This window comes from Manduca sexta, chromosome 21 (assembly GCF_014839805.1).
Source record: "Manduca sexta isolate Smith_Timp_Sample1 chromosome 21, JHU_Msex_v1.0, whole genome shotgun sequence".
NCBI classification, from domain to species: domain Eukaryota; kingdom Metazoa; phylum Arthropoda; class Insecta; order Lepidoptera; family Sphingidae; genus Manduca; species Manduca sexta.
Genome location: NC_051135.1, coordinates 7,504,171 through 7,524,102, shown reverse-complemented (window position 1 = coordinate 7,524,102; position 19,932 = coordinate 7,504,171). Strand labels below are relative to the sequence as shown.

Below are 19,932 nucleotides of genomic sequence, written 5' to 3'. Positions count from 1 at the left end.
TAATTACGACCCTACTATATTGTGTACCGAATTTAAACATATATATTTAAACATATACATATATATTTAAACCATTGCCGGTAATTCAATTTAGTTTAAGTAGAAAAATATCCTAAATTCAGCTTTCAGACACAGCTCGCACTCTCAAAGAAACTCGATTTTCTCCGAAGCTAATAGAATATTCTCTCTGGTTGGAAGTTGTGGTTCGCAGGTGGTTTTAATATGCATGGGACCAGCTGCCGATAAGCCCTTACAAAGCCTGACCTGATCCTGTTTGAGCGTCTTGGACCGTCTCTTAGATTTACATCAGATTTTCGCTTCTTCACGCCTCACACTACACTCGCACCACGCCTTTATCTCCGAAAGGGTAGGCAGAGGTGCGATCAGTTCACTCACTTTTCGCCTGTGTGTTCCATTCCATGACGTAATATGGAAAAAGCCTATCGCCATATACTTAATTCTGGACTGATACTGAGCAAAAAAGCCCAATATCAGTATGCCCGACCTAGGTTTTGAACCTGACACCACAGAACGTTGTCGTACCGCGTTTGCAATACAACTATGCCATCAAGACAGTGTTTATTGTACAACAGAAAGGTATTTCTTGAACATCTATGTTGCGGCGGTTTTTTTATTAATTAAAATTCGTCCTTATATGGTTCTTGGTCTCAGTGGGGTTAGTACATTGGCTGTAGGTACAACAGGTGAACCTTGGTTCGATTCCCAGGTCATTCAGTCTATTGTCTAATATATACAATGTATTCTGTGTCTTGCGTTTTCTATCATGATTTTCCCCAAAAAATATTAATAAGCTCGCCTTTTATTCCTTGGGGTCCAACAGAGCTAAATAAATGTCGGTTTGATAACATAAACACGTCTGCCTACACTAAAAGGGAGTTTAGAGATTATACTCACACTTATGTGAGTATAATCTCTAAACTTGACAGGACAATTGCGAAAACTAATTCAATTATGCATAATTCTGCAAAATGCATAATGTAAGGCTTCTTGCGCGATCTCAAATTAGAGTGAGACAGGGGAATTTAGAAGAACAAAGGGCTCCTTCATAATCTTTATCATTCCCTTGAAGAGTTTACATAGGACTTCCACTTTAGTCTGGGGGTTGAAGTTGTCTACGCAGTTCCTATACTATTTAATATTCATAAACTGTCGTATTTATAAAGTAAGTAAGTTAAAATTACTTGTATTTTGAACACGGTTACACTATTTTGATTCCGGAATATGTAAGGTGCGTTGGGGTTAAATCGGACGCTTTTTCGACGTGTTAAACAGTCTTCTCGATTTATTTTTTTACAATAATTCTATAGGAGCTATCATAATGAATCATTAACTTAGCTATATGTTATTAAATATACTAAATGGTATATATTTTTTCAATCCCTTATATATAACAGTTAACGTTTTATAGGGCCTTAAAAAAGTACCATACTTTTAAAAATGTGTGAGAAAGATACACAGGAACTATACCTGTCCGAACTATACCTGTGAAGTGTGTCACACTTCACAGGTATAGTTCGGACTACTATCTAAAATCGTCTATGATACAGGGATTCTAAAATCCATAAAAAGAGCATATCTGATCTAGATATTCATTTATAAATATTCAAAAAAATTTATAAATTTCGTAAGATATTTTTAGAAGCGAACTTTGTTTTTTTAATAGTTCTAGGCATACGATCATACCCCACATGAGTGACACTGTAGATATTTTTAAAAATATTCGAAGAAATAGTACATACACGTGTAAATAAACAATATATAAACAAAATTGACCATTCATCTGAGCTAAAAAAAAATACACAATTAGTGAGTTCAGACGTTTTCGTGTATAAATTTTGATAAAAACTTGCAATATTTTACAAGTGCTAGATCGAACGATTTTTATCCGTTCATTAACGACAAATAATTGTATGTGTAAAGATCGGATCTCAGGGAATATACGCGTTTCGACAAATTTTAATAAACAAGTCACAAGATTTATTTCCTTTATGATAGTATATACCTACAAGATTAATTGAAAACAGTAAATACTCAATTAAAATTAGGCAAATTCTTGCATGGGGTTAATCCGGATCTGCCAGGGAACGACAAAACACCGATATTCTGTTTGTTAGCACCGTAAACATTATTTACTTGACGGATTCACTCATGTGAACTAGTGGAACGTAGGGTACAAGATGGGGTCGCAGGTAGTGTTGTTCGAAAACAAAAATTATAACAAAATTACGAGTTATTTGATTTATACGATGTTATACCTCCTACGATTTTACCCCAACGCGCCTTACAGTATCCAATAAAGGAAAAACAGCGAACGAATGTAGGCGCCCCCATCAAATATCTTGCAAGACGATTTCAACTTTAAATCTGAATGGTAAGATCACATTTTATAGCAGCAAAAGTCACGTCTTTAAGTTGCTTAATATGTACATAAAGTAGATGGTGTTGGTCAGCCAAATCCTGGTAAAGCCCAAATAAGTATTTCTGACCGTGTGTCCCATACGGATTTCAATAGACTTAACGCTCGACTTTACTGAGAGGAAAAACGAACGGAAACAGAATGTGTTTACTCTGGCCAGATCGTTCAGCAATCAAAACATTGTAAATGAGTGTGATTATTGATATTCATGCCAACAGAGTTAATTTACAAATAAAGCAGAAACTGAAAATTAATATTATCATTTGCAGGCGAATACTAAATATTGATACGTTCACTGTGTTCCACATTACACATAAATAGTTATGAATATACATCACTTCAATTTAAATACTTCATGTTTCCTTTTTCTAAAGATGTGTGTACCTATTACTTCCTATCTATGTACGTAGTCCGTGTAGGAGAACATTACCTTAAATGCAACGATTACTCCCTACCAATGTACCTTTTTCGTTCGAGAACATTACTATGAATCCATGAACGAACTTTCTAGCTTCAGATAAGTGAAAAGCATAACTCACATTTAGCTCCTGGCGTCGGTTTTTGTGACACTTTCAATCATTGTCAGCGCGGCTTAGAGAAATCATCCGACTGAGACATATGGTGCACAGGTGTGGAAACTCCAAAACAAACATTTGTTCAAGTTGACTTGAGAGCTTTGGCAAACAAGCAAACACTGGCAACACTATCGAATGCTGAATTATGTTACGAATTTCGACAAAGTATATGCGTCTTGTTTGTAAAAATGGAATCTCTCTTGACTTCCTTGATTTTAGTACTTAGTAGGTTTATAATCGGCTATAGCGTTAATTTATGAATAATTAAGTGGTATTTGATAGTAGTCTTATTAATGTAGACAACGTATATAACAATACAGGAAATATTAAAATAATTGATTGTGAAATAACAGTAAATAGGCGTAAAATAAACAATACAAAATCTACGTAACTCTTGAATGATTCAAGTGTATAGACCAGAGACCTGTAGAAAATTTTCATACAAATAGTTTCCAGTGATTGTTGTATTATCATATAGATAGATTGTAAGATATCCCTCCGACACCTTGTATATCGTGTTTACCTCGAGCCAAATCGAATGGTTAAATTATATTTTATAATGTGACCGGGCTAGATACAAGATATCCGGTATGACTTTCATGTGGGGGAAAATATGGCAATTTTTAGATTATTGTAATGCATAGCAAAATGCTGTTTGTATTTAAATGTGAAGTATGTTAAGATGGGTTTGGGATGGTACAGTGTTGGTATTTCTTTACTCGTAATAATACATAGTTGTTGACAAGAAGTAGTCAATATGTAGTTTTTATAGAGAAGGCACCGCGTAGACGCTGTTAACTTGTTGCCGAGAAACAGTACAGTACAATGGAGTTAAAACGTTTGTGGGACGCCTTATTCAATTTCGTAGGCAATAAAATACAACAAGACAGTATAGTTGCCAATAAACAACTTTGAATCCTGATGAAATATTTTTTGTGCCGTGTTTCGAAAATAATAAATTTTGTACATCGCCTTAAATACAATAAAATTCTATCAGTGATTAATTATCATATAAGAATATGTTCCAGTTAATGAAAGCTAATAAAATTTGAATGGAAGATAGAAATTAATTTACTGCACCGATATCTTCGACTCACGCCTTCGTTAGCGCTTGACTAATGGTTTTAAACTATTCAACCGAATCTTTTGTACATTCCAAGTTTTGGTACTGAACAAAGAACTCATTTGCTTTTTTGTTTCTAGTCTAAACGTATTCTATAGTAAATTAAGCCATATGCACGTATTTATTGGTTAATTAACCATTGCTGCAGTGTGGGTATTGGTAACATTAAATACTTCCACAGGATTAATGCTAATTAAATAATACAACGTTATTTGCTGTATATTCGTAATTATTCAAATACAGAGTTATTTATTCTAATTAACTAACCAAATGGTACTACAAAATTAGTATTGCCAATCATGTATATCGTTTTTAATGTTTGCGAGGATGCAGACAATTTATTAATTCATTACAGTATTCGGGAGAAATTGTCGAGGTATGTAGGAAACTGCCATTGTAAGATACGGGCGCATTGAACGTATTTTCTTTGAAGTTAAATCTTGACATGAAATCTCTTATAGCCTACTATAATTTGTAGAATTAAAGGGAATTCGCAAAAAAACATAAATGTGGTTGAAAATCTGTGTCGTATATATTTCCTTCTATACTAAATAAGTTAATATCATTTTAAATAAACGAAAATACGTATCTCAACATTGACCGCTAGCAATACAATTTAAAACTATACAATAACATTACCGTTCATATTTAGTACCTACATTGAAAACTCGCCGAACAATAAGTCCCGAAGACTTCTAGAAAAACTACCTTTTACACAAATTACTAAAGGTGAAATATTTATAAGAACTTAAAGGCTTCTTCAACACGGCAAGATTTATTCATAAAAGCCTTATTTTATTCATAACGAAGGATTCTTAGAGACCTCAACAATGCAAGGATTTTAGGGCTTTCATTTTCCCTTTGTTTCCTGCATTGAATCGTAAAATAGTGAAAAAATTTTAGCTTAGGCTATTGTTCGGTGAATGATCCAGATTTGTTGTTCCAGGGTTTTAAATCTACGCTTCTAGAAAATTCTGATTATTCTCTCATGAATTGAGATAGTTTGGGCAATTACTTTGCTTAATGGCGCGTAGTGTTTTGCATTTCCATTGCCTTGGATGAAGAATATTTTGGTTCTTTTTTAGAATCGCTACGAAATTAGGTTTTATATCAAGAAAAGGTGACTTCGCCGGTATATTGTGCCTTTTTAATTTGTTCTTAACTCTGGCCGCGGGAGTCTTTAACAGAAATAAAAGTTGTTCTGTGCCATAAATTATCTCTGTGAAAAATATGAAGTAAATCTGTTTGCGCCTAATTTATAACATGAAAATGTAACATACATATATCTCCAATTATTATATTAATTATGGCAGTAAGGTGCACACCTTATTGTATAGTATAATAACATTGAGTTGAGCTTAGATTAATAGGAGATGTAAGTAATCATACATAATAATATTTAGCTATCCCATAGGGCAGCTATACTCTAAGTGTGTTCCGCGGAACCCTAGGGTTCCGTGATACCTCTGTCGGGGTTCCGCAAGAATTTAGAAAAAAAAAATCAAAACATCTCTCTCAATAATAATTAGTAACTGTGACATTGTACTTTTATTATGCTGATTAATAAAAAATACACTTATAAAAACAATTGTTTTATTGTAGGTTTCCATCAAGTATTTTGCTTCCCAAAAGGGTTCCGTCATTTAAAAAGTTTGAGAACCACTGCCATAGGGTATCGGACTCATTTTTGTTATTTACTATTATTAAATATTTATGTTATATAAATTACAACACAGACGGAATTATTAAAATCCGGTACAAAATCAACAAGTTATAAGTAATTTTTTAACCAATTTTTATGCAGATTTCGCAGGTTACATATAGAATAATCTACAAAATGAAACATAAGACGGTCCACTATTATATAAAATTGTGTTATTATTGTTTACAATATTCAGTTTCATTTGCAAAGTAATTTCCGCTGCTCGAAATTTGGTTATAACCTTGACATCGAACTAATATTATTTAACTTAGCGAACTATTACGTTATCAAGTCTACGGGATACTATATGGAAGCTGAGAACAAGAAAATAGAGCTGTGAAGTAAAATACAAAATACTTTTGTAATCACCATCTTTTAAAGTCATTAGTATTTTTTTTAAATCGAAGAATAGCATAATATTATTGTTATTGAATTCAGACTAATACATATTATAATATTATACATGATCAGTCAAAAATGGGTCTAGTCTAGATTACAGTAAAATATGTTTTGTGTCTGACTAACAAATTATAATTTGGCGTGTCGTAAAATTGGCAAAGAAATTACCGAATTTATTGGCTTATTTACAATCATAAAACTACAAAATTCAATTAAACTACAGAAACACTTGCAACAACCTTCAATATTTTCCGACAACGAGCTGTAGTCAATCCATTCATTGTTTTATCGGCGCAGTTCGAATAGGGATAGAGAATAAAATCAAGCGACAGCATTTCGAATGCAAACGTGATTGACAAAGCATCTTGTGTCAATTCAGAATAATGATTCGATGCAAATGCTAATTATTAATTATGATGATCTTTGTAGAAATGTTCGAATGTTTACATTTGATGTTAGTGTCTACTTATTTTTAATTCTGAAGTTATAGAGTTTTTATCCAAGGCACGGCAAAGTGGATTCTGTTGTATTATGTAAATATTATAATCTTTTTAACTAAATCATACTTGTGTCGTCATCTAGTATGTTGCACTTAAGAAAATTCTCTTCATTCTCCTCCATGTTTTCTGAGTTGTCAAATATGTCGTATCGTAAAAATGTCGTTAATTTATAAATAACTAGCTGACCCGACAGACGTTGTCCCGTCTTAACTATAAATTTGCAGCGCGCATTCTGTCAATCGCTCACAGTTATCTCAAACAATTGACAGTTATATAAAATTAATATTATCGTTAAGTTTTCTTAATTTTTCTAATTTTGCGCGTAATTTTTTGAATATTTTCTCTCATAAGAACCTTCTCCTGACATTAACAAACACAACAAAAAAAAAATAGTGAAATCGGTCCAGCCGTTCACGCGTGATGGCGTGACCAAGGGAAATAGGGATTCATTTTTATATATACAGATAAATAAAATGTATTATAATTTATTAAAAGTATTCACACGTTTTCCTGTAGAAATCTATTCAAACAGCTTCACTGCACCTTATGTTAAGTCAAGTGAAGCCTCAATAAAAATGTTGACCGGCAAGAGATAAATACATCCCCGGACGATCGGCACAGTCATGTCGGCCTGCCTAATTGCTTCTTCACGCTCCGCTGGACGAACCCCGATTTGTTGGAAGGAGGGCACACTATTATAACACAGTTTGCTGTAAGATAATGTAGACAGGTGTTCGAGGGTCCGTCTGGGTTGTTTATTTCTGGAGCTTTTATTCTATTTATAATCTTTAAGATGTATGTGACTGTTAAATCGAGGAAGTCATATGTATTTCGTGTTATAAGGTTGATTTTTGCGCGTATTTGCAAGCCTACTTACTTAATGTCTGTAAAATCTTATATTGTAATGTTTTGTTTAAATGAATCCTCCTTGACGGCTATTGTATTATTCATCTACAAAAGAGCTGTTCATCAAATTTAGTTGTTAGATCCTAAAATAGTCTTACTCATTTCGGGTTAACCCGAACAAAGCTAACCTTTCTCATAACGAGGCGGTTAGTTCTTTGTGTTTGTATCCAATAGGAATAAAACCACATACAATCTTTATTAAATGATATTTTATAGTTTTGATGCACAACGACTTCCCATCCTTACATATATAAAAGAAGTCGCCGGCCGAGTATGAATGCCATAAACTTAAAAACAACTGAACGGATTAAGCTTTTTTTAAGAAATATATTAAGCTATTTTGTGCAACATCTCTATGTTGTTCTGTACTTTCGGTATGGTGAGTAGGGGGCAGATAGATATGGGGAAGACAGGACTGGCCTTTTCTGTGTTACGGAAAGATGAACCTGGAGGACAGGTTAAGATAGATCTGAGACCACCCAGGCGAAGTTAGATAGCTGGCTTTAAAAAAAATACACCTACATCTAGTAATGCGTCACGTAAACGCATTTAACTTGTTTCCGAGAAAAACTATACACTTATTAAATACCTTCACTAATTTCAGTAACTATCAGTTTCATGACAGTATTTTAAATTTTAAAATTGCGAAAAAATATCTTTTAAACTCACGATTTCGTCTTAATTTAGTAATATTTACATTGATTGGGTATTTAAATTTACACTTCGGAAATTTTTAAGAGAGGCCTATGTTCAATAGTGGACTTCTCGTGGCTAATAATGATGATATCGATTGATCTCCAGTTAGCAATTTTAGTATGAAAGTCGACTTTTATTAAAATTTTACACAAATCTCCATACTTTTTGTAACACACAGTATAGGAGATATATATGGAGATAGAATCAATAGATATTGAGTTAATCTTTGAGATGACTTCGGTTGATTGAGTTAAAGCCTGCATATCGCGGCACATTATAATATGTTTAGTATATGTTGCTTTTGAGTTTATTTCGTTTCTTTTAATTTTAAGGCATTTTTCACAGGTTTCAAATTTAATTCACAGTTACCGTATTAAACAGGTATACCTTCTACATAAGTAGATAGTACTTATTTTATTATCATTTATATGGAATCATAGAATAGAGTATGACTATTGAATTTGGTCGGCTTATGAGAGGAGTAGCATTTACTCAGAAGTTGCAAAACAGGCCCGTGCTATTATAATTATAATAGTTTGTGAAGATGTATGAATTTTAGAAATAAACGTAGATACTGCTAAGTCAATTTGTATATAATTTGGCGCGAAGTTGGACTATAACTTGAATAGGTTACTTTTATCACAGAAAAGTAGATAAAGATTTTTATTCCAGATCTTTCACGAGAACGGAGATGCAGAAACACCTAGTATGCCATAATTAAATACGACTTGTGTATAAGCGCATCATACTCGTTACCGGTTATCTTTCAAACCGGCCGGCATAATTGTGTCGACTAGCGAGATAATGACCTGTCGGCAGTCGACACACTTCCTGGACCCCACTGCACTCACTATCAGCGGTAGGGTCACTGCTGAGCCTATTTAAAAAAAAATGCTTTGTGAGCACGCATAATTCTCTCACACGTTTCCCTTGGGGTAAGCAGTGAGGCAGCCTGTGCATACACGCTTCAGTGACCTTATTTCCATCTTTCAATGTGTTTGTGGGGAGAGGATATACAGTCGTATCAGGCACAAAATACATCTTTAATTTAGCGTATTCAGGGAAGAAACAAATAATGAAAATTAAATGTACTTTTTTATCGAATAAATGTCAGTCTATTACTAGCACCCCATAAAATATAAAACATTGATACATGAGTAAATGCTGTGTAATTATTTCATTCCCCGAAATGTGTTTTTATTAAATAATATCTTTGTTTATGACAGATATTTTAATTATTATACTCGTTAAAGTTCACTGATATAATTTTAGATTTTACTTTCGAAACGAAATGAAATTGCCCTTCAGAATATAGAATGCTAATGCCTAATTAAAAAGTCTCAGTCGTGATAACTTTGTAAGAGTGCCATCATTAATATCCACTTAAGAAATTATAAATAAGAAAATCCACTTTTTTTCGCTGTAACCTTTACCGAATACTGGTTTATGCTATCAACCGTTTCATCCAAAATGAACATTCGATTTGAAACTCGTAGACATATTCAGTTCATGTTTTTGTACAAAACGGCGCGCACCTTTTACGGCGGCCTTTTGTTACCGATTTTATTGATTCCAATTTTAAATAATTTCGCATCGCTCGGTAGATAAAAGGATTTGTCCGTCAAAAAGCGAAACGGAATGTAGACATAATAGTCCATTGAAAAGTTACATTTGGGGTTGCGTTTTTTAGAGGACGCAATTTTATTTTTTTTGAAGTGTAGGGGGGGTCAGTCTAAAGCTAAAACCAAGTTTGTGGGGTCGCCACCCTTGTCCCACGGAACGTGTGTTTATAAGGTTCATAATACTTTTTTTTGTACTCTCATTAATACCCAAATACCCAAGGGATCATTAGGGAACCAAAGAACATCTGCCTGCTATTATTATTATTATTTCTAACCTCTCTTATTGTAAGAATAGCTGATAATATTGTGTTGAAGTTGTCGTAAAGTTTTTTATTAGCATTTTGACTTTAAAAGAAAGTTCAAAAGTAATAAAACACATTCTTATTAATATTTTAAGGTTAATAATTTAGCAACGTTCTATGACTAATTAGTAAATATTATTTTTACTTTCATTTGAACATTATAACATTTTTATTTAAATAGTTTGCGAGAGACAGAGAAACCCCAAAATGTCGGATACGTTTCAACCCCACAAACTTGGTTTTAGCTTTAGACTAACTCACCAAAAAATAAAATTGCGTCCTCTAAAAAACACAAGGTAAGGCCTAAAAAATGTAACATTTCAATGGACTATAAAGTCAGTGTATTATTTGACATGTAATAGAGTTGTGGTAGAGTGTAATCTGTGCAGGGATGGATTTTTATTTTTCCACTATCACTATCTAATTCTTCGCGATTATGAATCCGGTTGAATAGTTTCCTGTTTTTAATTTATCATATTGTCATGTTTATCTTGGCTGTAAAACTATTTCAATTGTTTCGTTACATCTTGGTTCCGTGCCGGATAATTGAAAAAACAATGAACAAAGCTACTTAATTTTATTTATGAACATTAAAATAATTACGTGTGAGTACAGGTTCCTTTGACCAAAAAAAAAGTTACCCTGCGAAATCAATGAACTTCATCACAAAAACAACACAAACACATCCATACTATTAATAAAACAATTCTCATTTTATTTTCTTTTATAGTTTAATATCACGCTTAGGAGTCACCGAGGTACCGAGACAGACTCAGATAATGCATTTAATATTAAGTCGACGTAATGAACTCACAAAGTTTAAGTAGTCTTAAAAGAAAGCTTAGTTAAAAGGCCATTACTCCCATTCTCTGAAAATGTTATAAATACGGTTTATTAAGTTTATTTGCGAGGTCGGAATAAATTGTGGATAATCATAAATAAAATACATTCAGTTGTAAACGTGTTGTTAAAATCTTGGTCGCTGGGCTATTATGAATTGATAGTCTAAACAATTGTATAATAATTTGAATTTAAATGATAAGTTAAAACAAAGGTGGAGATCGAAATAGAAATTTCGTTCATTGGGGTTGATATCCTAATATCATAAGCCAAACAATACTCTTATGTTTTGTTTAATGATTGGTAACGAAGCAACTATTATTGTCAATTGTAGGAGATGCTCAAGGATATTCATTTGCATACATAAAGTCTTCTAAGTTTAATTTTTTTTCGATTAATGCTTTATTATTTTTACGCGAATGCTAGACATTAAAATTAAACTATTTTTCGGATATTATCGCGGTTTTAATATTTTTATTTTCTCCCGACGTTTCGAAGACTTTGCAGTCTTCATGGTCACGGAGGGGAATTAGGTGTTATTCATCCGCAAAGTCCGTTTCTCGATCCATTTTTTCGATTATGACAAATTATAGAATTACAAATATTAAAACAAAATTTTAAATTCAATTGTTTGAGACTTAATATTTATAAAAGCGCCTCGCGAAGAATTATTGTTGTTTCTCAAACTTTTCTTTGAAATAAATCTGAACTAGTTGCTTCCGGCTTTATTCTGGCTAGACAGCTTTAAGCGTCCGTCGGTCTTTTCCGATCAAACTACAAAAGCCATCTGACGTTAACAAAAGGCTTTTTATAGTAGTCGATATCGACGTCCGCGAATTATGAACGTTAAATTATTTTTATAATCTTATTTATTTCTGGTTTGATATTATAATTATTGTATACATTGTCGTGACCGACTCTAATATAATTCCTCAAAGTAAAAGTCGGTATCAGATCGGATGAGTATCGGTTAGTATAAAAACCTTCAATTACTCGAGCTAGCAAAATTTTTCCTTCTATATTTTCCGTTTTGATAGAAGTAAGGATAAAAATACATTCTAATGGGTAGCGTCGACTAGACTTACCGAGCCTTAACAAATCGGGTCGAATTTTTACCTTTTATTCATTAACTATGAATATTTTGATAGGATAAAAATAAATTATAATGGTTAGCGTCGATTAAACTTTCCGAGTCTAAATTAATCCAACCGTATTTTTGCCTTCTATACATTAACTATGAACGTTTTGATAGAGTCAGGATAAAAATACATTCTAATGGTTAGCGTCGACTAGATTTACCGAATCTAAACTAATCGAGTCGTATTTTTGCCTTTTATACATTAACTATGAACATTTTGATAGTCATGATAAAAATACATTATAATGGTTAGCGTCGACTAAACTTACCGAGTGTAAATTAATCTAATCGTATTTTTGCCTCTTATACACTAACTATGAACGTTTTAATAGATTCTAGATAAAAATACATTTCAATGGTTAGTGTCGACTAGACTCACTGAGTCGAAAAAAAGAGTTCCATTTTCACCTGCTATACATTAACTATGAACGTTTTAATAGATTCAGCCTAACTAACTCGCCACGATGCGCCTAGGCGAATCATCCGCGTACATAGAATAAATGTAATTCGGCGCGCATCGATTCAGCCTCAGTCGACGCTAGCTTTTAAAGTTATTTAATACATACGTTTGTTTATAAAGCTGTAAGTGCCCACGAAGCCAGTAGCATTGTGCTGTTGCGGTCCAGTGTGGAACTCTAGCACTAGCGAAGGTCCTGGAGAGTATAACGCTTGAGGAGCATCTGTTCTTCCACCACAGAGCTCTCTCGCCCAGGCTGACCGCTCGTTGATGGCTCCAGGAGGCCCAGGGCCTTGAACTTCCCAATACACCTTGAGGTAGTCACCCCGGGCGCAGCTGTAACAAATATAAATTAATATTAGTATAATAAATGCGTAATTTGGGATGTGGTTTGAATGGAATTGGCACAGAGGTAGATTCTATTGTCTTGGATTAATATAAAACATGCTATTTTATATGCTGTAGAAGCAAACGGTAGGTCTTTTGGTTTCTAAAAATAAAAGGAGTATATTTTCAATCTAAGCTGCTAAAAACACGTAGTTATGTCTAGAACAGTATATTTTAAAATAATTTCTGAGAAAATCGAAACAATAATATGAATATAAAATATAATCTTACCACCGTTTTCAATAAACGATTCTAATCGCTTTTCTCAATCCATCGCAAAAATGAACCAACGAGAAAGATTTTTTTTGACGTGTTTACAAATCACTTTTAGATTGGTTTATTGGCGAGATCAGATTGAAGTTAAGAGGAGGATTATTTATTTAAAATGGCCGATAAACTCACAATTTATTTTCTAGAAATCTTATAACACTAATTACAAGACAATATGTGTTTTTGAGATAAATAAAACAGTAACGGAAAAAATAATGAAGTAGTTCAATGGAAAACATCTACTAACTTACGTAGTTAAGGTGGAATGGTTTTGAACACGAATGAAGTGGATACTTCATGAAATACTCTGACATTACCTCGCATCGGAGTGGAAAGAATGGTTCTCAATTGATATTAAGAAGCGATTGTGTTTGCCTGACACTATTGTAAGCTCATTGAGTGCGTTACTTTAACTCATATTATTAGACTATCTTTTTTAATATATTTTACTTATGTTTTAATTATAGTCTGTTATAAATTACATAATAATAAACTATAAAATTTCTTAGATACAATCCAATATTAAAAGGGATAGGAAAGTACGAAAAAAAATATTAAATGACAATATAATGTATATATCACAGGTATATTGTCAAAGCCATGTTATTACATTTTCACTAGTCATATAATAATTAAATGGTATATGTCATTGGACGTCATTTCTTACAAATTTAACGGTTTTAGTGTCTTTGTAATGTCACGGAGTCATTATAGTGACATTATAATATATCTAGGTATATTATATAACCCAAAACTCCTTACACACGTTAGAAACAACACAATACAGAGCTAGAAAATAACAAAACATAATTGTAACAAACGTTTCAATAAAACTAGAAAAAATTTGCTTGAAAGCGATAAAATTGCGGAATGGCATGGAATATCCCATTAAAGGTAATCTCTTGTAGATTTTAAAGTGCAAAAGATGCAGTGCATTTTAGAAGGAAAGCGCATTAATGTCTGTATGTTGGCTTTATTGAAGGTCTACTGCTGCGCCTTACCGCCTTATATTACGATATAATGTTCATAAACTTGTTTTATAACGCGCTATTATTTTCTAAAGACACGCCTTTGTAGTCTCTAACAGTTTTAAAATTATTTATGTATTTTATTTAAGTTATTAAAGATATTTTATGAAGCTACAATTTATGAAGATAATAACATATACGGGTATATTGTAGACAACCTACATACGAAAAATATTTACCCTGTAGCATATACTGTCCCACTGCTGGGTACGAGCCTCGTCTACTACTGAGAGAGATTAGGCCTTAGTCGACCACGTTAGCCTAGTGCGGAATGGTAGACGTCACATACCCTCAAAATTCCTATGGAGAACTTCTCAGGTATGCTGGTTTCCTCACTATGTTTTCCTTCACCGTTGAAGCAAGCGATAACTTACAAAGAATACAAACATATTTTTTAGAAAAATCAGAGGTGTGTGCCCTAGGATTTGAACCTACGGACATTCGTCTCGGCAGTCATAACCACACCCAATTAGGCTATCGCCGCTTTTAAAAGTATAATATAAATATAATTAAATAAATATAAATAAGTATAATTAACAATGGTTCCATTTGGATTTAATTTATTATTATGTTATATTTATACTTTATATGCACATAGATACCTTCAAAGTCAGGACCTAATTTAAATTGAACATTGCATCACATTGCATAGCATCACAATTATTTCTGCATTAAATATTTCATTATTGGTGTTGTTGTGATGGTGTTCTTGAGTCGATAGTCCGCTTATGAAGGCTACAAATATAATCCTATGCACATAAATAATTACACGAACCATCTCGAATTAAAAATGGTACTGAACTGTTGTCATACATAGAAGTTACGTTTGATATTGCCCAGTATTTATATTGACAATTCTTTGTTTACTAGTGTTGGCTATAGTGATTGAACTGCTATTTAGCAGTAGAACTAGAGGCTATTCCGCCCTTACACCCACCACTGAAACTCGGCGGTTCTCAGGGAACACTAATTACTCGTAACCCGTAAAAAAATAAATCAAATAGGGAGGAGTTGGAAATATATTTTTTCTACTTCCCGCTATAGTAGGAGACAAAATTATGAACTACAAAAGGTATTTTGTTAACCTTAATCATAGACATTTACAACTGAAATGTCTAGATGTGAAGCATCATGAATAAAGTTGAAAGGGTCCTATCATTTGAGTCACAAACTAAGCTAGTTTAAGGCTGGTAGGTTAGCTAGGTTAGGGCTAATGTCCTCGCCGGTGAGGATCGCGACGCGTTATCCTTTTATTTCCCCCTACCTGCCAGTCTGAGCTGGTTACTTCGGTTTGTAGACTGTATTCATTATAAAATTTATCCGTAAATTAAAATGTCCATAGTTATGTAAGTAATTTTAATTGTAATTTAGAAATAATCATTATTATTCCTATACATTGTTTTGATGTATCATAAGTGAAACTTTGTTCGCCTTAGTGATTAATAAAGTATTTTATTTTATTTTATACATAAAATGCATATATTTTTTGTAAGAACGTAAAGTACCTATATAATAAGAGATACTAATATCCGCTTTATACAGTGACATACATGGCAGCTATAAGCGAACAACTGGATATAATAATTGAATATAGAAAATCACCGTAACGTCTGTAAATAGGAATGTGAGCGTTTTATCGCAAAGCCGGTTACTCACGAAGCCTCAAACCCTACTCAATTGGACAGCGATGACAAGTTTGTTACAGCTTTCAGGTGGGAAATTTTATTTTCCTTTACGCGTTATTCCATCTGCCAAATAGCGGTAATGCTTTCACTTACTTTGACTTATGATGGGATGCCGAATGTGAGAAAGTTACTTACAAAGTACTTTGATGGAAAATCCAATGATTTATCGGAGTAATTTTTGGGTGTTTGAAAATATACTTACATTTAAAACTACCAACAAGGTAGTTTTTAAATATATAAATGACGTTTACCAATGAGATTTGAGATGCAAAATCGACAATTTAGATATTTTCCCTGTTAACACTAGAGCGATTTATGATGATTATCTTTTTTATAACTTTAAATATATTTTTAATCTTGTTTCCTAAAATAGAACATGAGAAATCTATTAAAATTTAATGCAAACAAAAGAAAAATCAATCCATATTTAGCAATAAACTTTTATTGACGTCTTTAAGAAATGTCGTTACAAATCTTCGCGGCTATCGGTAGTACGTTCCATATAGCACGCTTTTCTCCAGGCTTATAATGTCAAGCCGGCACTCCTATCGATTACAAGCCGGATTCCACTCTTGGGAAAACAATACCAAGGCAAATCTCTTTGTGGGCTTTCAACTTTCTTCGATTGTCTTTCTTTGTTTTCGCATCTATCACACACGTCTGCCTTTTCTTTTATTTATTCGCTTTTTTTGTGTCGGTTGTTTGTTTTTACAAGTGACAGATTTATCAATGGTAATATATAAGAAAGACGTGTTCAAGTAACATATAGAACTAGAAGAAACATTAGAATCATCTGTATACAAAATCCTGACAATTTCTTAGTAAAAGAGAATTGTGCGACGGTTTTTCTAAATTATTTCCCCGAGGAAATCAAATAGACGTTTCATACTTATCGGATTCATAAAAATCTTATTAAGAATAAATAATACGGCGAATAATAGGAATAACAACATCACGAAAAATCATATTATTCTCGAATCCGAACACAAATTACTCATACATTATGCATAAACCAATATCGTTTTTTTATTTTAAAAATCCACTCGGATAGACCACATCCGATTTCAATATGCAGGACTCTTCATTTTAGAATATTGAACAACTCAAATTAAAATCGATCGCTCGAATTATACATTCTGAAAATGAAGGTAATTCTTTAAACTAACATTTCTTTAAGAGGAATTTTCACCCAGCTAAATTAAGTTATATCTTTTCTCGATCCCTAATTCTCTTAAATATGGGATCATATTTTTTTTTTCACCGTATGATGCAGAATGACGTCTCAGTATTTATAAATAGCTCTCTGACTAAAGTCAAATCCTTGGAGGATTCAGTACCGATTAAATGTAAAAAAAAACAAAATACCACTCAATATTGGACGCGAAATAGGACCCAGTCTATAGCCCAAATGATTACGACAACAATACTATGTAGACTTGCTTAATGTATGTAATAGATAATTGAACAACTAACACAAAATACTTTATCAAAAAGTTACCTATTTTTTTAACTTAATATCCAGAAGGTGTACTAGAAGTTCATTCCACACACCACAGATAGTGTTAATAGTGTTTTCATAATAGAAGCCACCGTACAAGGCACAACTGGATAGGAAGCCAGATTTGCAATTCACAATGCGTCGTGCTGGCAAATAGCCGAACGTTTGATGACTGGTATTTGTAATCGAAGGCTCAACACGTTGTCCTGCTATCTGTGTTTACTGTGGCTTCCGATACGTGGCGCGCAGACATACGCGTTCCGATAGTAAGTGCGGTAACCGAACTTAATTTAATGGTTCGATTGCATTGCGTGTTGCTATGTTGAGTTTTTTTAATACATGTATTTTTGCGTATCTGGCTGATCTCTGTTGGGATTGGCTGCCGTGGACGAAAATTCGGCTAGGAGGATGCATAAAATACACCGTTTGTATTGACCTTAAGCATCAATGGGTATTCCTCGAAGCGGAGCGTACGTGCAGAGTAATCTATACACGATCGAGTTTGTCGTGTTATAATGCGACGGGACGGTTTGCGATCGTCTCGAAGCGTATGAATTACGTATTGTTGACTACAAGTAAGTGTGGAGGCGTATAACATGGTTTAAGATTAAATTATAAACGAGAGCTCGTGTAAATGATTCCTGGGAATATACTGCGTAATGTCGGAAGAAATTACAAGAGTTTGAGAAACTTCTGCTGTGGCGCGTTATGCAAATTCATAAAGGAATCAGATTTTTTGTTTTTTAACTTCTCTGCCAATAGGTATTATAATCTGGACCTTATTGTTTAATTATATTGCATGTTGTAATATGCAGTCCTGTTGGAGTATTATAATTAATAATTGCAATAAATAAATATAACATAAAAATAGAATACTATGTTAATGCGCAAAATTCATCAACTGATATTCGAATACTGCGGATATCTTGACTTTCAATTACATTACCTTCGCGAATAATACAATGAATAAAGTACCTATTCGCAAATTCTTTTTGTACTGTTCGTTAACAGATAGTTAGGTCATTTATTTGGCACAGCGGGTGTTGAAACGAGTGACCGCACACTCTATCCCGCGCAGAGATATATGTGTGAGAAATATATATTTTTATCGGCAAATATCTTTTTTTTAAGTCTGTTGTGCGACATAAAGGCTGCATTATTTTCTAATAAATGATATTTATTGACACAATATAATATATACTTATACGATTTGAACTTGCAGACTGAAAACTACACACACAACACAACATCACGCATTTTATCCCCGAAGGGGTATGCAGAGGCGCAACCATGGCACCCACTTTTCGCCAAGTGTGTTCCGTCCCATGATGTGATAGGGGGGCGAGCCTATCGCCATATCGGGCACAAATTCCAGACTCCGGGCTGATACTGAGCAGAAAAACCCAAATATCACTTTGCCCGACCCGGGATTCGAACCTAGGACCTCAGAGCGCTGCCGTACCGCGCATGCAGTACAACTACGCCACCGAGGCAGTCACCGAAAACTAAGCTGTTAGTTTAGCTAAGCTGGCATAGCTAAGATATTTTTTCATACTTGTGTGCACCGCAAAATATATAAACTACCTATATTCTATGTGTAATTTTCTCAGCTATTCGAACAAACGTAAACTAACTTAGATCTTTGTCTGCATCGTAATCGTGCTGAAATTGATAACATAAATTATTTTATTGAGAAACAATTCGCTTACTTTAAGCCCTTATGCATTAGCAACACCTCTCCGATTTTGATTTCACTAAACTGGTTTTGTACAATAAATAGTAAATTACTTACATTATGTTTATTAACAAAAGGGAATAATTACCTTGGTGTGAACATAATGCATAAAATATCTAAAATTCGCCTTCACAATAGTAAATATTCAAAACTAGCTGACCCGACAGACGTTGTCCCGTCTTAACTATTAATTTGCAGCACGCATTCTGTCAATCGCTGACAATTATTTCAAACATTAACAGTTATATAAAATTAATATTTTCGTTAAGTTTTCTTAAATTTTCCAATTTTCCGCGCAATTTTTTCTTTCATAAGATCCGTCTCCTGACAATAACAAACACAAAAAAAAAATAATTATGAAATTGGTCCAGCCGTACACGCGTGATGGCGTGACCAAGGGAAATAGGGATTCATTTTTATATATATATACTTTAAACTATATTACGAATTACGAACATCGCCAAAAAGATGCGATGAAGAACCGCACAGTCACATGAGAAAAACACCTCCGTTTTTCCGCTCATTTATATCAGTCAACACTTAGATCAAAACAAATAAAATAAACTCGCAATAGTTAGTATTCCGTTAAGTTCACCCTTTCTTTGCATTCAAATGTCGATATGTGGATGATT

General features: G+C 33.4%; 1 protein-coding gene across 1 annotated transcript in view; it reads right to left on the bottom strand.

The window, feature by feature from the left end:
* LOC115453761 (suppressor of lurcher protein 1-like) overlaps nucleotides 1-19,932 on the bottom strand; it is a 332,327-nt gene that overhangs the window by 105,349 nt on the left and 207,046 nt on the right. Inside the window, exon 5 of the mRNA XM_037440969.1 lies at nucleotides 12,807-13,033. Within this exon, the coding sequence (XP_037296866.1) occupies nucleotides 12,807-13,033 (227 nt within the window). The remainder of the gene's footprint in view (nucleotides 1-12,806; nucleotides 13,034-19,932) is intronic.